Source organism: Argopecten irradians, chromosome 10 (assembly GCF_041381155.1).
Source record: "Argopecten irradians isolate NY chromosome 10, Ai_NY, whole genome shotgun sequence".
Lineage (NCBI taxonomy): Eukaryota > Metazoa > Mollusca > Bivalvia > Pectinida > Pectinidae > Argopecten > Argopecten irradians.
The window spans coordinates 40,420,426-40,436,361 of record NC_091143.1 but is presented as its reverse complement, the minus strand read 5'-3'; the positions used below and the strand labels follow the sequence as shown (position 1 = coordinate 40,436,361).

Genomic DNA, 15,936 nt, shown 5'->3' with positions numbered 1-15,936 from the left:
TAATGTTTACAGATACCAGTAGTAGATAAAAAATATTACATAACATTTATATCCACGCACAATACATTTTCATTTCTGGATTATATTTATCAATCAAAAATTTTCTTAAGTCAGTATTAAAAAAATAACAATGATATTTGAAAAAAGCATAATCAAAAGGCGCATGTTTGTAAAAGTAAATAGTAAAAAAAATATCAACTGGTTCCGAAATTGTTGCAGGAGTAGTAGTAATAGAGTAGGCCCATATGACCATGGCCATTGTCTACGTTGTCTAAAAGTGACTGCATAACGGTAAACGTGGAAATTTGCGCTAATTACGCGAAGGTCGTTTGATCCCAACAAAACTATGCGCAAAATTTCGTGAATGCATGAACTGTGTAGTCAAAAGGATGAAACTATATTTATCGCGAAACTTACAACACCGCAGATGTTTTATGCTTTCAAATCGCGAAATTAAGCACGCGAAAAAGTTTTTTAAGTTTCGTAGCTCAGTGCATAGACACAAAAGTCTACGATAGGTCACTAGTTCTGTCTCACTTATCCTCAGACATATTCAATTTACATAGACAATGTATTACCTAATTATCCTTACATGTAATATGACGTTAAACAATCAAATAAAATCATATTTATCATCTTAAAATCGGTATAGAATATAAGTCCTAATTCTTTTTCATTTTTTATCGCCAGTCAACATTAAAACTAACCAAGCATTTTCACTGCTTCTGGCTCACTCATCCACAGACATTTAAATTCACATGGACAATCAATTACCAAATGACGCTAGTTATTGATATGCCTTTAAACAATTAAATAAAATTACATGTATCATCTGTAAATCGATACACATTATATGTTAATTCCTACACTCATTGAGTGTTTATCCCAAATGAACATTAAAACTACCAAGCAGTTTTCAAAAGATATGGATAATAAACAATCAGATTGAAAGATTCGATAGACAAATCCTTCGTTCTAGTATAGTTACAAAACATATATTTAGGCTGAACTACCGTAGAACTATTTATTTACGTGGTCGCTTATATTTCGAGGATTAAGCGATTTTTTTAAGTGCTAAAATACATCCCGTGAAAATAATTTCAAATAAAAAAAAAACAACTATAAAAGTTTAGATCACTACTGGATTGCGTGAAAACACGAAATCAAATCACCTCGAAATATAAATCATTTCACAGTATCTTTATGTTCGAATATTATAATAACAATTTGTGAATGATTTTAATACACTACATTATATGACTATTTGCCCTGTATTATATATTGGCATAATAACACAGTTTTAGGTTATTATTTTTACGAATTTGTACAATCAAGTGTATTTTAGATACAATCATCTAAAGGTCATTTTATCGAACTTGTCTCACGCTCAACACACGTGCAGTTTTGACACCGAAACATGGTTTGAAGTAACAAATGATGTAAATTTTTAACAAGCTCTTAAATGCGTAACGCTTTCATCACCGTGTGATTAAGTGCGTGCACATGTATTTTACAGCAAGTCGATTTTTGTTCAACACGCTCTCCAGTGCGATGGCAGTGAAGTGTTCAGGTAAATGGGTAAAAAACATTTTGTGGAGCAAAGTGACAAATTATATGAGTACCCTCTAGGCAATCGAACTGTTTTTTTACTATTATGACCTTTGGAATTCTATTTCACTACATGTCTGATATATGTTGCACCGTATACATGCATATGTTCAGAGCATGTCGACCTAAGAATAGTACCTTTGAAGTCGTAATGATATTTGATAATGACACAAGTTTGAAGAAGTTATATAACCCAATTTCCAACATTCCTCTGATCAACTATCTAAAAAAGATGTGCCCAAATTTTTTTTTCTTCTCTTTTTTATAGTAAGATGACCTTCATACACAGGTTGAATTGTGCTAAAATATTGGGACCATAGAAAAGTGATCTTCTTACACAGGTGGTTTTTATACAGAGGTGGTCACTATGGCAGGGTTTACAGTATAATAAAAACGGCACAATGAATGTATTTGGAATATAAAGTACGCCATAAAGTATTGATCGTTTTACACAAAACAGAATGATAAGAATGACAAAGGCCACGACCTTTGCGTCAATGGGGATAGTTTACTTGGTGTATTGTGTATCGCGGAGTGGTGACAATGACAAAGATCATGATCTTTACCTCTCGGATTTTAATATAAATTTTATTTCGGTGGTGTTAATAATTATATCTAAAGTTGTATAAGACATCTTATTTTGTCGCAATTAGTTTACAGTTAATATCTAAACATGCCTATTGGATATATTTTCTTTCCAATTTTACACACGAGGTTGAACTTTCTGTTTCTCTTTTTATAAACATTCCAAGAATTCCATATGAATCTTTGTCATCGTTATGCAGAAGTTGCAGTGACCCATTACTTATCATGTTAACGATTTCGGACTTATTTCGGATATAATCAGTTCTCACAATATTTCTTGATCATGATTTGGTAAATTTAAATCTATACTTTTTAGTTTTTGGAATGATTGATGGGTTGACACATCGTTTTCTAAGTTGCTTGTCTCTGCAAATTATAGTTAAAAGTGAATGTCAACCGAGTAATCATACAAACAAGAATTATACATTTATTTCTGAATTATATTTATTTTTATTTTTCAAAACTTTGAAACACTAATGAATGTTTTTGCTTATGTTCAGAGGATCATAAACTAGCTCAAATAATTTGCTATGAAATCTTGTTAATGCAATTATGAGTTTGTAAATGTTTCAAATGTGCATTGCATTATGTATAGTGTATAACTATATTCTCTCAAATGTGTTTCAATGCAGAAAATAGTATTGAGCCAGTTTATCTTGCATCAAACACGGTCATATGATATATAATAAAGATTACAGAAGGCGAAGAAAATAAATATCGAATTATGTTTGAAGAAAGAAAACTTAAGGCGAGCGGAGTCTGAAGATGGAATCTAGAAAGGTGTGAATATAGCAAAGTGGCATACAGTTGAAAATGCCTAAAGTATGCATTCTGATAAAAACATGAAACTTGGCATGGAAGAAACCTAGTAATGATGATTAGAAAAGTTTTCATAGCGAGTGATATTAAAAACTGGAACATCTTTACATTTTAGTTCAGCTGACCCAAAGGACTAGGAGGATAAAGCCATAGTGTACCGTCTGCTTTGCATTGTTCCTCTAGGGGGATTAATATTAGCTTTGCCTGGAATTATCCTAAGGTGGCCTTTACCAAGTGTTGTTTTATTTCGAAGAGGTCCGAAATCCAAGATGGCCGCCACAGGCGCCATCTTTTAAGCGCATTTAAAACTTATTCTCTAAATGTACCAGTGCTATTGAGCTGAACGTAATTCTAAGATATGGACAACGGGGCAGCCATTTCTAAGGGTAAGGATCGCTGGATTTACCCAGATATAGTTCCTCAGACATGTAGTATTAATTGTTTTCAAACCTTATGCAAATGATAAATGTTTGTATGTTTGTATAGGTATGATGACTAACAAGGTAGAACTAGTTATTCGTTATTCAGAGTTTGCTGTATAACTTTTATTTTTAACTTAAGCTAGCTAGGACAGATGTTTATGGAAGCCTCTGCATGTTCAAAGATGTATAAAGATGGTCACTTTTGAAATTATCAGGAAAAGTCTAAATGTAATATCTGCTGATACTGATTGTATGTAAAAAAAAAAAGTCGTCTATGGTGAGAGTGTAATATTCCCCAACTTAATATTCCTCATAGGAAAGCATTACAAAAGATATTCAAAGTTCTATAACTTCTGTAATACTTTCGTATTGGACGTAGAAAGAGAGTTCAAATTCTACAAAGTAAACAAACAGGAAAATTGAAGAAAGAATATTTTATTTCGTTTGAAGTTTTGTAAATATAAAATATTTCAAAAAGAATATCAATTGATATCACTTTCAGATGTATTTTGTATATCACTGTGGTTAGCTAGGCATGACACACAATGAGCGACTTATGTTATGTGATGGTATGAACCATGGTATGGTATCATTTAACTCCAGGTGGAATTATCTTTTTTATAACAAGGCGGATCATGCACGTTGACAAACGTGATCTCACTTCAATATTTTAATGAATTATGAGTTCAGCTAAGAGTTTCTGTTTCTTTTTCCTGTATACCATACTCATATTCGTTGAAAAGAATGGTAATCAGAAAAAACTGAAAAACCGTCCAATTGTAAAACCGTCTAATTGTAAAAGTGTCTATCGGTCTAAATCACTCATTTCGCCATAGGGTTGATTATCACCTGCAATATAAAATATTATCATAAAAGTATTATTGATATTAAGCCTTCACAACAGAATTAACAATGTAAAAAACATGACATTTCAACAAACAGAAAATGACAATACAGTATCAAAAACATCAAATGTTTCGACATTGACAAAAATGTTACATCACATTATCAAAACGTTTACACATAAACAAAAAATGTTACAACACAGCTTCAAAACGTTTACACATTAACAAAATATGTTACAACACAGCATCAAAAGTTTAAACATTAATAGAAAAATGTTACAACACATTTTCAAAACGTTTACACATAAACAGAAAATGTTACAAAACAGCATTAAAACATTTACACATTAATAGAAAATATTACAACACAGCATTAAAACGTTTACACATAATCAGAAAATTTACAACACAGCATTAAACGTTTACACATAAATAGAAAATGTTACAACACAGCTTTAAAACGTTTACATATTAATAAAAAGTTACAACACAGCATCAAAACGTTTACACATTAATAGAAAATGTTACAACACAGCTTCAAAACGTTTACACATAAAAAAAATTTACAACACAGCTTCAAAACGTTTACACATTAAAAAAATGTTACAACACAGCTTCAAAACGTTACACTAAAAAATGTTACAACACAGCATCAAAACGTTTACACATAAATACATGTAGAAAACGTTACAACACAGCTTTAAAACCGTTTACATATTAATACAAAATGTAAAAACACAGCTTCAAAACGTTTACACATTAATTGAAAATGTTACAACAAGGCTTAAAACGTTTACACATTAACAGAAAATGTTACAACCAAGCTTCAAAACGTTTACACATAATAGAAAATGTTACAACACAGCTTTAAAACGTTTACATTTTAATAGAAAATGTTACAACACAGCATCAAAACGTTTACACATTAATATAATTTGTTACAACACAGCTTTAAAACGTTTACACGTTAATAGAAAATGTTACAACACAGCTTCAAAGCGTTTACGCATAAACAGAAATTGTTACAACACAGCATCAAAACGTTAACACTTTAAAAAAAATGTACAACATAGCATCAAAACGTTTACACATAATCAGAAAATGTTACAACACAGCATTAAACGTTTACTCATTAATAGAAAATGTTACAACACAGCTTTAAACTGTTTACATATTAATACAAAATGTTACAACACAGCATCAAAACGTTTACACATAATATAGAAAATGTTACAACACAGCTTCAAAACGTTTACGCATAAACAGAAAATGTAACAACACAGCATCAAAACGTTTTCACATTAAAAGAAAATGTTACAACACAGCTTTAAAACGTTTACATATTAATACAAAATGTTACAACACAGCATCAAAACGTTTACACATAATAGAAATTGTTACACCACAGCTTCAAAACGTTTACGCATAAACAGAAAATGTTACAACACAGCATCAAAACGTTTTCACATTAAAAGAAAATGTTACAACACAGCTTTAAAACGTTTACATATTAATAGAAAATGTTACAACACAGCATCAAAACGTTTACACATTAAAAGAAAATGTTACAACACAGCTTTAAAACGTTTACATATTAATAGAAAATGTTACAACAAAGCATCATAACGTTTAAACATTAACAGAAATTGTTGACTCAAGGTTGATTTATTCTACTTTCATAACTGTTATTTCAATTATTCTAAAATGTTAGTACACAATTAACATTGCAATTCATCTTTATACACATGTCAAACTGTATAGAAATGGTCACATTGGACCCCAGAAAAGTGTTCTATACAGAGAGGTGGTCGCTAAGTTAGGTTAGAGTATGCTTAACCTCATTCAAACATACGATGCTAGCTACTAAAAGTCAGTATTCAAAAAAACTGAGATATACTTACATTTTTAACCTCAGTATATTGAGCTAATCCGTATTCTCCTCTGTAACGTAGATAACATTAAGCATTAATTACAAAAATAGTTTTTTAAGTTCTAACGAATGTGAAAAAATAAAGCAAACATGGTTATATATATATATATATCTTAGATTAGAAATGAACAGTTCTTTTAAATTACAGAAAGATTATAATATCCTTATGTTTATCATCGATTAGAAATTCACATTTCTTTACAGAAATATACATTAACGTTATAACGTCTTAATGGAAATTCTGCTTTGTAAATGTAAAGTTCGTTCATTAAAGTAAATACTTTGTTATCATTATCATGTATTATTATACAACAAGACGAAAGTTGCTTACAGTTCTCGACCGACTCCGGACATCTTGAATCCTCCAAATGGACTTTGTGCAGTGATCCAATTATATATGTTTACCCTTTCCAGGACAGAATAAAGGTATTGTTAAAGTTGATATAGCGTTATTATTTTCTGGTATGTTATAAAACACGCAGATTAGGCATTTTCTGTTTATAACCAAAAAAAAATAGAAAGAGGATTCTTCTGATTAAGTCTTTATATAAACGATGCTATTAAAAAAATCTATAATTTGGAGTTTTCAAAGTATTTTATGGGTAGAAATATTCATGGTTGATCCATGGGAGGCCTTTCATAAAATATAAATAGCATTGTTCCAAATATATGTGGGCCCTTAGCAACCACAAAAATAACGGATGTATTTACACATTAAACATTTTATGTTATATAGTAATACTGTCAGTTGACTACAAACTCGAATACAGAAAATATGGCGTGATCTTTGAAATGTCCAACAGTGCACGTCAATTTGGTTATTTGGAAAAAACCCTCTATAGACAATGCGTAATGTCTAATCCCATTGGCTTTTGTCAAAAAAAATGATTGAAATCGAAATGAAATGAGTTACCCATTAACAACACCAAGATATATTATATTTACCATACTGTTCCGGCCTTGACCTTGTTGGTAAATGTCACGGCCTTTCCAAGGTCTTTGGTGAAGATGGCAGCAGCAAGACCATATGATGTGTTGTTTGCTTTCTCGATAACCTCTTCCATAGTTTTAAACTTGAGAATTTGCTGAACTGGTCCAAAAATCTGGGAGCGAAACAAAAACATTTCAGTCTTTTGTTATCAAAAGTTCACATGTTCACCAATTCAATTGCCTTTTAATTTGCAGTCAACATTTCTATATTCATATGAAAGATGGCGAGAACCAGTAAAGTGCTTGGGTTTTGTTACAAACACGTCGAGCAACATCAATGAATTCGATGTGAACGTCGAGTTCGAGGCAACAATGTACAATCATGTTTCATAAGTTTACCTTGTTTTAGATGCTAACCGAAATAATTTTGCATAATGGAATAAAATAAGAGAAACAGATGTACAAAGACTAACAAAGTGTTTCTTTCAGGCCTTCAGCGCCTATAATATTCTGTATTTGAATATTAGAGTTAACTTTCGTCTCAGGTATGTATATAGATTGTGACGGCATGTGTTTGCGAACGTGACGTAATACCTTTTCAGAGAAAACTAAAAAAAATCTCTCATAACATAATGACGTCCAAACGAATACCTGCCCGCAAGGGAGGTTAGTCTGTAAAATCCAAAAACGATTTACAATTTACCTCCTGTTTCCCGATCGTCATATCCTCTGTAACACCGGTAAACACTGTCGGCTCGATGAAGTAACCTTTTCCTTCCACGGCTTTCCCGCCACATTCCAGTTTGGCGCCTTCCTTTACTCCAGACTCTATCAAAGACAAGATTTTCTTGTACTGTTCCTCGTCGATCTGGAAATATTAAGAAGACTTATATAAGACACTTTAAAGCATTTAAGAGAAGTGTTTGAGCATGAAACTTGTTAACAACTGGAAATATGTTTTCGACAACAAAATTGAAACTCAACACTACTATTCTTATTATAAAGTTTACAAGCCAATTTTTGTGCAATAACATATTTTTTGATTGATTTGGGTCCTTCAATTATGATACCCTGATAGTTTCTGATTTATGTTTACTTTACCTGTGGACCAGATTCATTCTTTGTATCAAGTGGGTCACCGACGACCCTATTTTTGGCCCTGTTGATCAGTTTCTTGGTGAATTCCTCGTAGATCTCCTCCTGGACGTAAGTTCTTGACCCCGCCGTGCAACATTGACCCATATTATAAAACAGTGCCTGATGGGACATCTCAGCCGCAAAGTCAACTATTAGAAAGCAAAAGCAAAGTTCATTGAATGCTTTGATCTGTTTTTAGTAATGAAATATTCCTCTCCTGAAAATTAGCTGCTACATTTCCAAATTACACTTATTTTTCTATAGTATTTTGCAAATTCGAATATTTCCTTCTTTATTTCACAGATAACAAATGCTGAGACGTACCAAAACGAGATATAAAAAGGGGCGATAACTCACGATCAGCATCAGCAAAGACAACGTTTGGACTTTTCCCGCCCAATTCCAAGGTGACACGTTTCAGGTTAGACTTGGCGGCAGCTTCCATGATAAGTTGTCCTACCTGATAAACCACAAATATATTCACAGTTTACATACACCGCAATGTGTATGCAACACTAGTTTTATTACATATTCCTTGAGATATTCCTGGGATCACTTTCACTCTCTTTATATCTTTGAGAATTTCATGACAAAACTGAAAACTTGTATGCGACAACAGATGAGCATTTAAAGTCCTTTGGTGTAAATCAAAAGAATGGAATATTAGTACATTATATGGCTTTTAAGTTAAATGTCGACCTCTAAAAATATCAAAGGAAGTCAATGGTCTTCTATAATTAGTAAGTTTTCCCTTCCTCCTGAACCGCCCTCAGTTTTACTATGATTAAGCCCAGGATGGATGTAACGAGAGTGAGAGTTAAAAACAAAGAAAAGCAAAGCACCAATTATATTTTTATCATAAATACAAAAAACACTTATACTTGCCTCGGTGGATCCTGTAAAGGCGACTTTGTTGATATCGGGATGGCTCGAAATGGCAGCTCCGGCGGTTGGACCATATCCGGGTACTATATTGACAACTCCTGGTGGGAATCCAGCCTTAATGCGAAAACACAAAAGAAATATAATAGCAATTCAATTTTGCTTGAAATGAGCATTTTCATTGATTCATAAATTTACTTCATCCACGCATAAAGGAAAATAAAATGGCGTCGCCTCTGGTTGGCTGATTCAACGACGTAATGATTTTATATAAAAAAAGCGATAACCGATTCCCAAAATGAATTTGTAATTCGAAAGAGATTAGAAGTACATTAGAAATTCAATACAATCGATAAAAATAATAAAAACTATTAAACACTATTTTTTTTTATTTTGAGCACTAATTCAAAAAATAAACATGAGTTATTTGGCTTTTTGGCTAATGGGTAACCAGTAATTCATTCAACAAGGGGTGGTGATCAAGGAATTTTTATCGGGATGCAATTTTATCATTTCAATATTTTTTTCTAGTCAAAACGGAAAAGAAGAAAAATGGTGAAAATCTAAAATTGTGACTGCAATTTGTATCATTGAAGTGAAAACCAAATTAAAAATTGACGGCGGAGTTGCAAAACGAATGATATATCTACATTATTCTGTGTGAATTATTTATTGAAAACGCACCTTAAGTTAAATACATAACAATTGAGCAAAGATTTTGAGTGAAGATTATTAAGAGAATTGTCATGCCATACCTCTTTGATTAAGGTTCCAATGTACAGGGCTGTTAGAGGGGTTTGTTCGGCGGGCTTCAACACAACACAGTTTCCACAGGCTAAGGCAGGTGCTATCTTCCAGGACAGCATAGCCAAGGGAAAGTTCCACTAGAAACATATAGAACCAATAAGTAAACGCAAAATACAATAATTATCAATATTTCCTATTAAAAAATGTATGTACTAGCATCGAATTTTAATTTCATAAATATTTTAGTACGAGTTTGTTCTTCTCATTTGATCAATTTTGATAGGACATACTACGTTTTTGTTTTATCTGTTCCTGTTGGCTTTTTATCATCAACAAAAAATCTTGTGCAGCTCTACATCTTATGCGTATAACAACCGGGTGCTTGTTGAAACATTTTCATTTATTAAAAGAAGAAAAGGATATAATTGTAAGAAAGTCTAATTTCACGCAAATAAAGGACTAAGGAAAAAGTCGTTATAAAATGTGTTGCAATTGAATCTGTCAGACCATACGAAAGAGGTCCTAATAAGTAGGTAGTCTTTATACAGAGGTGGTTGCTAATACAGGTGTTACTGTTTTACCAAGTTAATGTGGTTTACATACCGGAATTATCTGTCCACAAATTCCTACGGGTTCGTGTTTTGTGTAGCAAAAGAATGGTCCATCTGTAATATAAACCAGGGTAAGTTTAATCCACAAGCTATGATTACCAATACACTATCTTGTTTGCTAGTCGCGTCATAAAATTATTAGTGTGGGATATTTACTCTTTCTAATTTAAAGATGATTTTTGTTTTGTTTTTAATTTCCCTTGTCAGTTGACAATAACGATTAAGTTACAATACCAATTAGAAGTCCTGTATTTAACGAGGTCAAGATCAAGCATGTTGAACTTGAATAAATAACAAAAATAACGAGACATAAATAGAGATGTAAGTGAAACACAAATGTTCTCGCCTCACTTATCTATAAGTGATGGACGAGACAGGGTGGAACGGATAGGGTTTGCACCCTTTCTATGGTAAGAGCAGTGGTAAGAAATGAATATCTACTATATAAAGTACAGGTAGTACTTCAATTGATAGTATCTTATTAGCATTTAACCGAAACTTATCTAAATAATCATTCCAATCATTCCTAGCACTTAAAACCCATGTTTATCATTGGCATACGTACCTACTGGAATGGTTTTTCCACAGATTTTGTCCGTCCAGCCGGCGTAGTAGCGGATTGTGTTTAGGATCATGCTATAATCATTCAAATACATATCCCGGAAAGGTTTTCCGTTGTCCATTACCTCCAAACTCTGAAACCAGAAATATGCAGAAAAATCTAAATTTCAACAAAAGATTTGAAAAAAATGTTAATGTGAAGTTTTCTTTTTTTAAATATGTCGATTACAATGGTTCTGTTTTTTTACTCCAAAGATGTGTTCATTCTCAGTTTTTTTTTTATTTGTGTGTAATTTAAATATGATCCACCGCTGACATAGCATAAACGATACTCGACATTAAACATAATTGGTGTTTAAATGTGTATATATATGTCTAATTAACACAAAAATAATATGAAATCATTTATTTTGTCTTTGGTGTACAATGTATGCACAATCAGCACTATATTCCATATAGGACATAGTGTAACGGAATTAAAATCGGGATGCAATTAATTATTTTTTTTTATTTTTTTTTCTGTAAGTAAAATAAGAAGCTCAAACGTTTCAATGGTGGTAATTGTGTAAAGTAAGTAACTTTTGTGACTGAAGAAAATTTCTCAATCGCCTGCTCTCGTATTTGATAGAGAAAAAATAGCATTTGTCAGCGGTGGAGCATCTTTAAGCATGGCACTACTCTTTAACTGTATAATTCTCACACCCAGTGGGGATATCATTATGTTGCAAAAGCAAACGTAACTCCTTAATAATGTTAAATATAATATCTAAAGGGAACAGTATCATATACATGTTTTCCTCAAGCATTTGATTTGTTATCCATAAGGGCGTTACCGATATGTAGAGTCTGTCCCTCTCGAGGAGGTCGGCCAGTTTGTTTAGGAGAACTCCTCTCGTGCTGGCGTTCATCTGTCTCCATGGTGAACTGTCCTTAAAAGCTTCCTTGGCAGCCTCAACAGCTTTGTCTATATCAGCCTGGGTACAAATGGGAAATATTAAGTCTTTCGTAAGGAAAATATACAGAAATTCATTTGTGAAATTAGCTGCATACTAGTTTTGTCACAAAGACAAAATAGTATGTTGTCACAAAAGCAAAATATTTAGTCATCAGAAAGGCGGAATGAGTATAATTAGTCGTTACCAAAACACAATTATATTTTCATCGTTACAAAGGCAGAATGCGTTGTCGTCACAAAGGCAGAATGCGTTGTCGTCACAAAGGCAGAATGCGTTGTCGTCACAAAGGCAGAATGCGTTGTCGTCACAAAGGCAGAATGTGTCGTCGTCACAAAGGCAGAATGTTTAGTCGTCACAAAGGCAGAATATTTAATCGTCACAAAGGCAGAATATTTAATCGTCACAAAGGCAGAATATTTAGTCGTCACAAAGGCAGAATGTTTAGTCGTCACAAGGGCAGAATTTTTAGTCGTCACAAGGGCAGAATTTTTAGTCGTCACAAAGGCAGAATGCGTTGTCGTCACAAAGGTAGAATGTTTAGTCGTCGCAAAGGCAGAATGTGTTGTCGACGCAAAGGCATAATGCGTTGTCGGCACAAAGGCAGAATATTTAGTCGTCACAAGGGCAGAATGTGTCGTCGTCACAAAGGCAGAATGCGTTGTCGTCACAAAGGCAGAATGTTTAGTCGTCACAAAGGCAGAATGTTTAGTCGTCACAAAGGCAGAATGCGTTGTCGTCACAAAGGCAGAATGTTTTGTCGTCACAAAGGCAGAATGTTTAGTCGTCACAAAGGCAGAATGCGTTGTCGTCACAAAGGCAGAATGTTTAGTCGTCACAAAGGCAGAATGTTTAGTCGTCACAAAGGCAGAATGCGTTGTCGTCACAAAGGCAGAATGCGTTGTCGTCACAAAGGCAGAATGTTTAGTCGTCACAAAGGCAGAATGTTTAGTCGTCACAAAGGCAGAATGCGTTGTCGTCACAAAGGTAGAATGTTTAATCGTCGCAAAGGCAGAATGTGTTGTCGACACAAAGGCAGAATGCGTTGTCGTCACAAAGGCAGAATGTTTAGTCGTCACAAAGGCAGAATGTGTTGTCGTCACAAAGGCAGAATGCGTTGTCGTCACAAAGGCAGAATGTGTAGTCGTCACAAAGGCAGAATGCGTTGTCGTCACAAAGGCAGAATGCGTTGTCGTCACAAAGGTAGAATGTTTAGTCGTCGCAAAGGCAGAATGCGATGTCGTCACAAAGGCAGAATGCGTTGTCGTCACAAAGGCAGAATGCGTTATCGTCACAAAGGCAGAACGCGTTGTCGACACAAAGGCAGAATGCGTTGTCGTCACAAAGGCAGAATGTTTAGTCGTCACAAAGGCAGAATGCGTTGTCGTCACAAAGGCAGAATGCGTTGTCGTCATAAAGGCAGAACGCGTTGTCGACACAAAGGCAGAATGCGTTGTCGTCACAAAGGCAGAATGTTTAGTCATCACAAAGTCAGAATGTTTAGTCGTCACAATGGCAGAATGCGTTGTCGTCACAAAGGCAGCATGCTCATATGCCACAAAGACAGAATGTTTAATCGACACAAAGGTAGAATGCTCAGACGTCACAAAAACAAAATGCATTATTATTGCCGTTACAAGACAGAATGCAGTTTCATTGTCGTCATAAGACAGAATGCAGAAATGCAGAATTCTGTGATGTCACAAAAATAATGTTTAGCCTCAGAACCTCAGAAAGTCAGATTGTTGAGTCTATAGTTAGGCAGAAACCTACATTTTCAGAAAGGCATACATCGGAAATAAAGGCTGTATATTTAAATTGTTTCAATTGTCATAGTCCTTTTAATTTGATAATAGTCCGATAAAGAACACATGTACAACCAGACACTAAAAGTATTTTAATACATTTCGAAATCAATTTTAAAGTAGTTTTATCCATCATGGTATCTTAAGTCATGTTTAATTTTTAAAATCTGCTATTTTACAATTAGACCCATGACGTTTAATTAGGTAGTATATATATATACCTTGTCTCCTTCCTGGATGTCGATGATTTTTTCTCCCGTACTGGGGTTGATGGTGGGGAATGTTTTTCCACTCACACAGTCAACGTACTCATTGTTAATGAATAACTGTAACATAAGGTTATACAAAACGTATTATTAAGTAAATTAATGGACGCAGTTAAGATCCCGCGAATCTTAACCTGGCGCACAGGTATATATCTTGGCAAGACAATCAAATCATTATTATTTTGAGTTACACAACAATGTGCCGTTGGTGTGGACCCGGTATGTTGAGATTGAGCTGGGTTGCATAATGGTATGACGACATTTACAATTATCATTTCTAAATGCAGGTAACTTTAAATCGAAAAATTGCCGTGTTAAGAATACTTTAAAATCATTAAAATACAAAATCGTAATATTTTTTCTCAGTGGAAGACCCCCGGACCTCCAAAACACCAAAAACTCGCGCCTACGGCGCTCGCAAATTCAACAAAATGCATCATAAAAAGTCATCTCAGTCGATCTAAATCGTAATGTTTTTCCAGGGGATAAGACAGACCCCCCAAACTCGCACGCTAATTTGTTTTAATTTCCACTTAGCGACGCCACTGTCTATAGATGTGTACAAGGATTATATGTAATGATATATAATATAAAAAAGTACATTTGTATCCCAATATCTCCTGTGGGTGCGGGGCGCGCGAGGGGGATGGGTGGGTCGCGATCGGTGTTACGAAATATTGAGGACCTTTGCTCCCCGCCCCCCATTACGTTTCATCTTCCTACGCCACTGCATACACATGTAAGTAGCGCATTTTCTAAATCCTTACATATACTTAGGATAAGTAGATCTTATATCTTATCTGGTATAACCCTTGACCTCTACAACGTTATCAACGATAGTGTAGAGTTACACATGTTATGCAGACGTCTGAAAATTAGCATGTCCAACATACAATTGGTACAAATAAGTAAAAAAAAAAACCCAGATGTAACTCGTCTATAAAAACCATCTAAGGGACAGAGCAAAAGTTGTCGTTATAGCCAGGTGGTTACTATACACAGGTTAAATAGTATGTTGGCATTGGCCATTTTATACCCAAAAAAGTAATTTTAAAAGGGGGTCATTATTTTAATAGACATGTGTCTTTGTATAAAAACAAACATTATGTTCATACAAATCATGATATAACTTAAACCTATTCAAAAACTTTTTTTATTAATTGGCTAGCAAAATAAATCGACGTATGTAATCATCAAATACTTGCACTTCAATAGCTTATGTGGAATATTCAGTTCGCTGCTGGCAGCGGATTCATTAGTCGAATCTCCAATCGGCTATTGCAGCGGATCCCGGATTCATTAGTCGAATCTCCAATCGGCTGCTGGCAGCGTATTCGTTATTCGAATCCCCAATCTGCTGCTGTCAGAGAATTCTTAATTCGAACCTCCATTGTCTTATGCGTCAATAGTATCTAATTCTGGCCCGTAATATATTCATATTATTCACATGTAAGAGGTTTTATCTTATTGCATAACATTGGATGAACCATTCAATGCATAGTTTGTCTACAACATCCAAGGGTCAGTATGTAGAGCAACTAAGTAGGACTCTGATGTGGACTTTGTTCAGTTTATGTGTTAGTCTAGTTTAGCCATCAATGTAAGTAATAAATCCTAAGACGCTTTAACAGAAATATGAGCAGAAAAAGAGGAGAATGCAATAAATTGTGTATTATAATTAATAATACCTGGGTATATTTAATTTCCGGGTTCCTGATAGGCTCCGGTAGGGGTACTGCTGGGGCTGCCATCTTGTCTGTTCTCAATGGTCACCTAGCTAGACTGATAACAGTCTTGGCCAGTCATTTTATAGCATTGAGCGGATAACATGTGAC

The 15,936-nt window shown here is 34.1% G+C and overlaps 1 protein-coding gene and 1 long non-coding RNA gene across 2 annotated transcripts in view; one reads left to right on the top strand and one right to left on the bottom strand.

Annotated features, from left to right (window-relative positions):
- LOC138333907 (uncharacterized) overlaps nt 1-8,691 on the top strand; it is a 20,019-nt gene extending 11,328 nt beyond the window's left edge. Inside the window, exon 3 of the long non-coding RNA XR_011210046.1 lies at nt 8,580-8,691. This is a non-coding gene — a long non-coding RNA (uncharacterized lncRNA). The remainder of the gene's footprint in view (nt 1-8,579) is intronic.
- LOC138333904 (aldehyde dehydrogenase 1A1-like) lies at nt 3,854-15,936 on the bottom strand. The gene is made up of 14 exons (XM_069282556.1): nt 15,790-15,936; nt 14,057-14,161; nt 11,911-12,051; nt 11,082-11,211; nt 10,509-10,570; nt 9,914-10,042; nt 9,158-9,275; nt 8,634-8,732; nt 8,241-8,425; nt 7,843-8,007; nt 7,155-7,312; nt 6,541-6,615; nt 6,181-6,220; nt 3,854-4,283 (listed from the first exon to the last, which is right to left on the bottom strand). The coding sequence occupies exons 1-14, from the start codon at nt 15,850-15,852 to the stop codon at nt 4,257-4,259; spliced, it is 1,497 nt and encodes a 498-aa protein (XP_069138657.1). The 5' UTR covers nt 15,853-15,936; the 3' UTR covers nt 3,854-4,256.

Excerpts from the sequence above, each read along its gene's own strand:
- LOC138333904 (XM_069282556.1), bottom strand. The coding sequence starts at position 15,852 with ATGGCAGCCCCAGCAGTACCCCTACCGGAGCCTATCAGGAACCCGGAA. Across the intron at positions 14,162-15,789 it reads CGGAAATTAAATATACCCAG|TTATTCATTAACAATGAGTA; the intron begins GTATTATTAATT and ends CTTATGTTACAG. Across the intron at positions 6,616-7,154 it reads GTCAAGGCCGGAACAGTATG|GGTAAACATATATAATTGGA; the intron begins GTAAATATAATA and ends TGTCCTGGAAAG.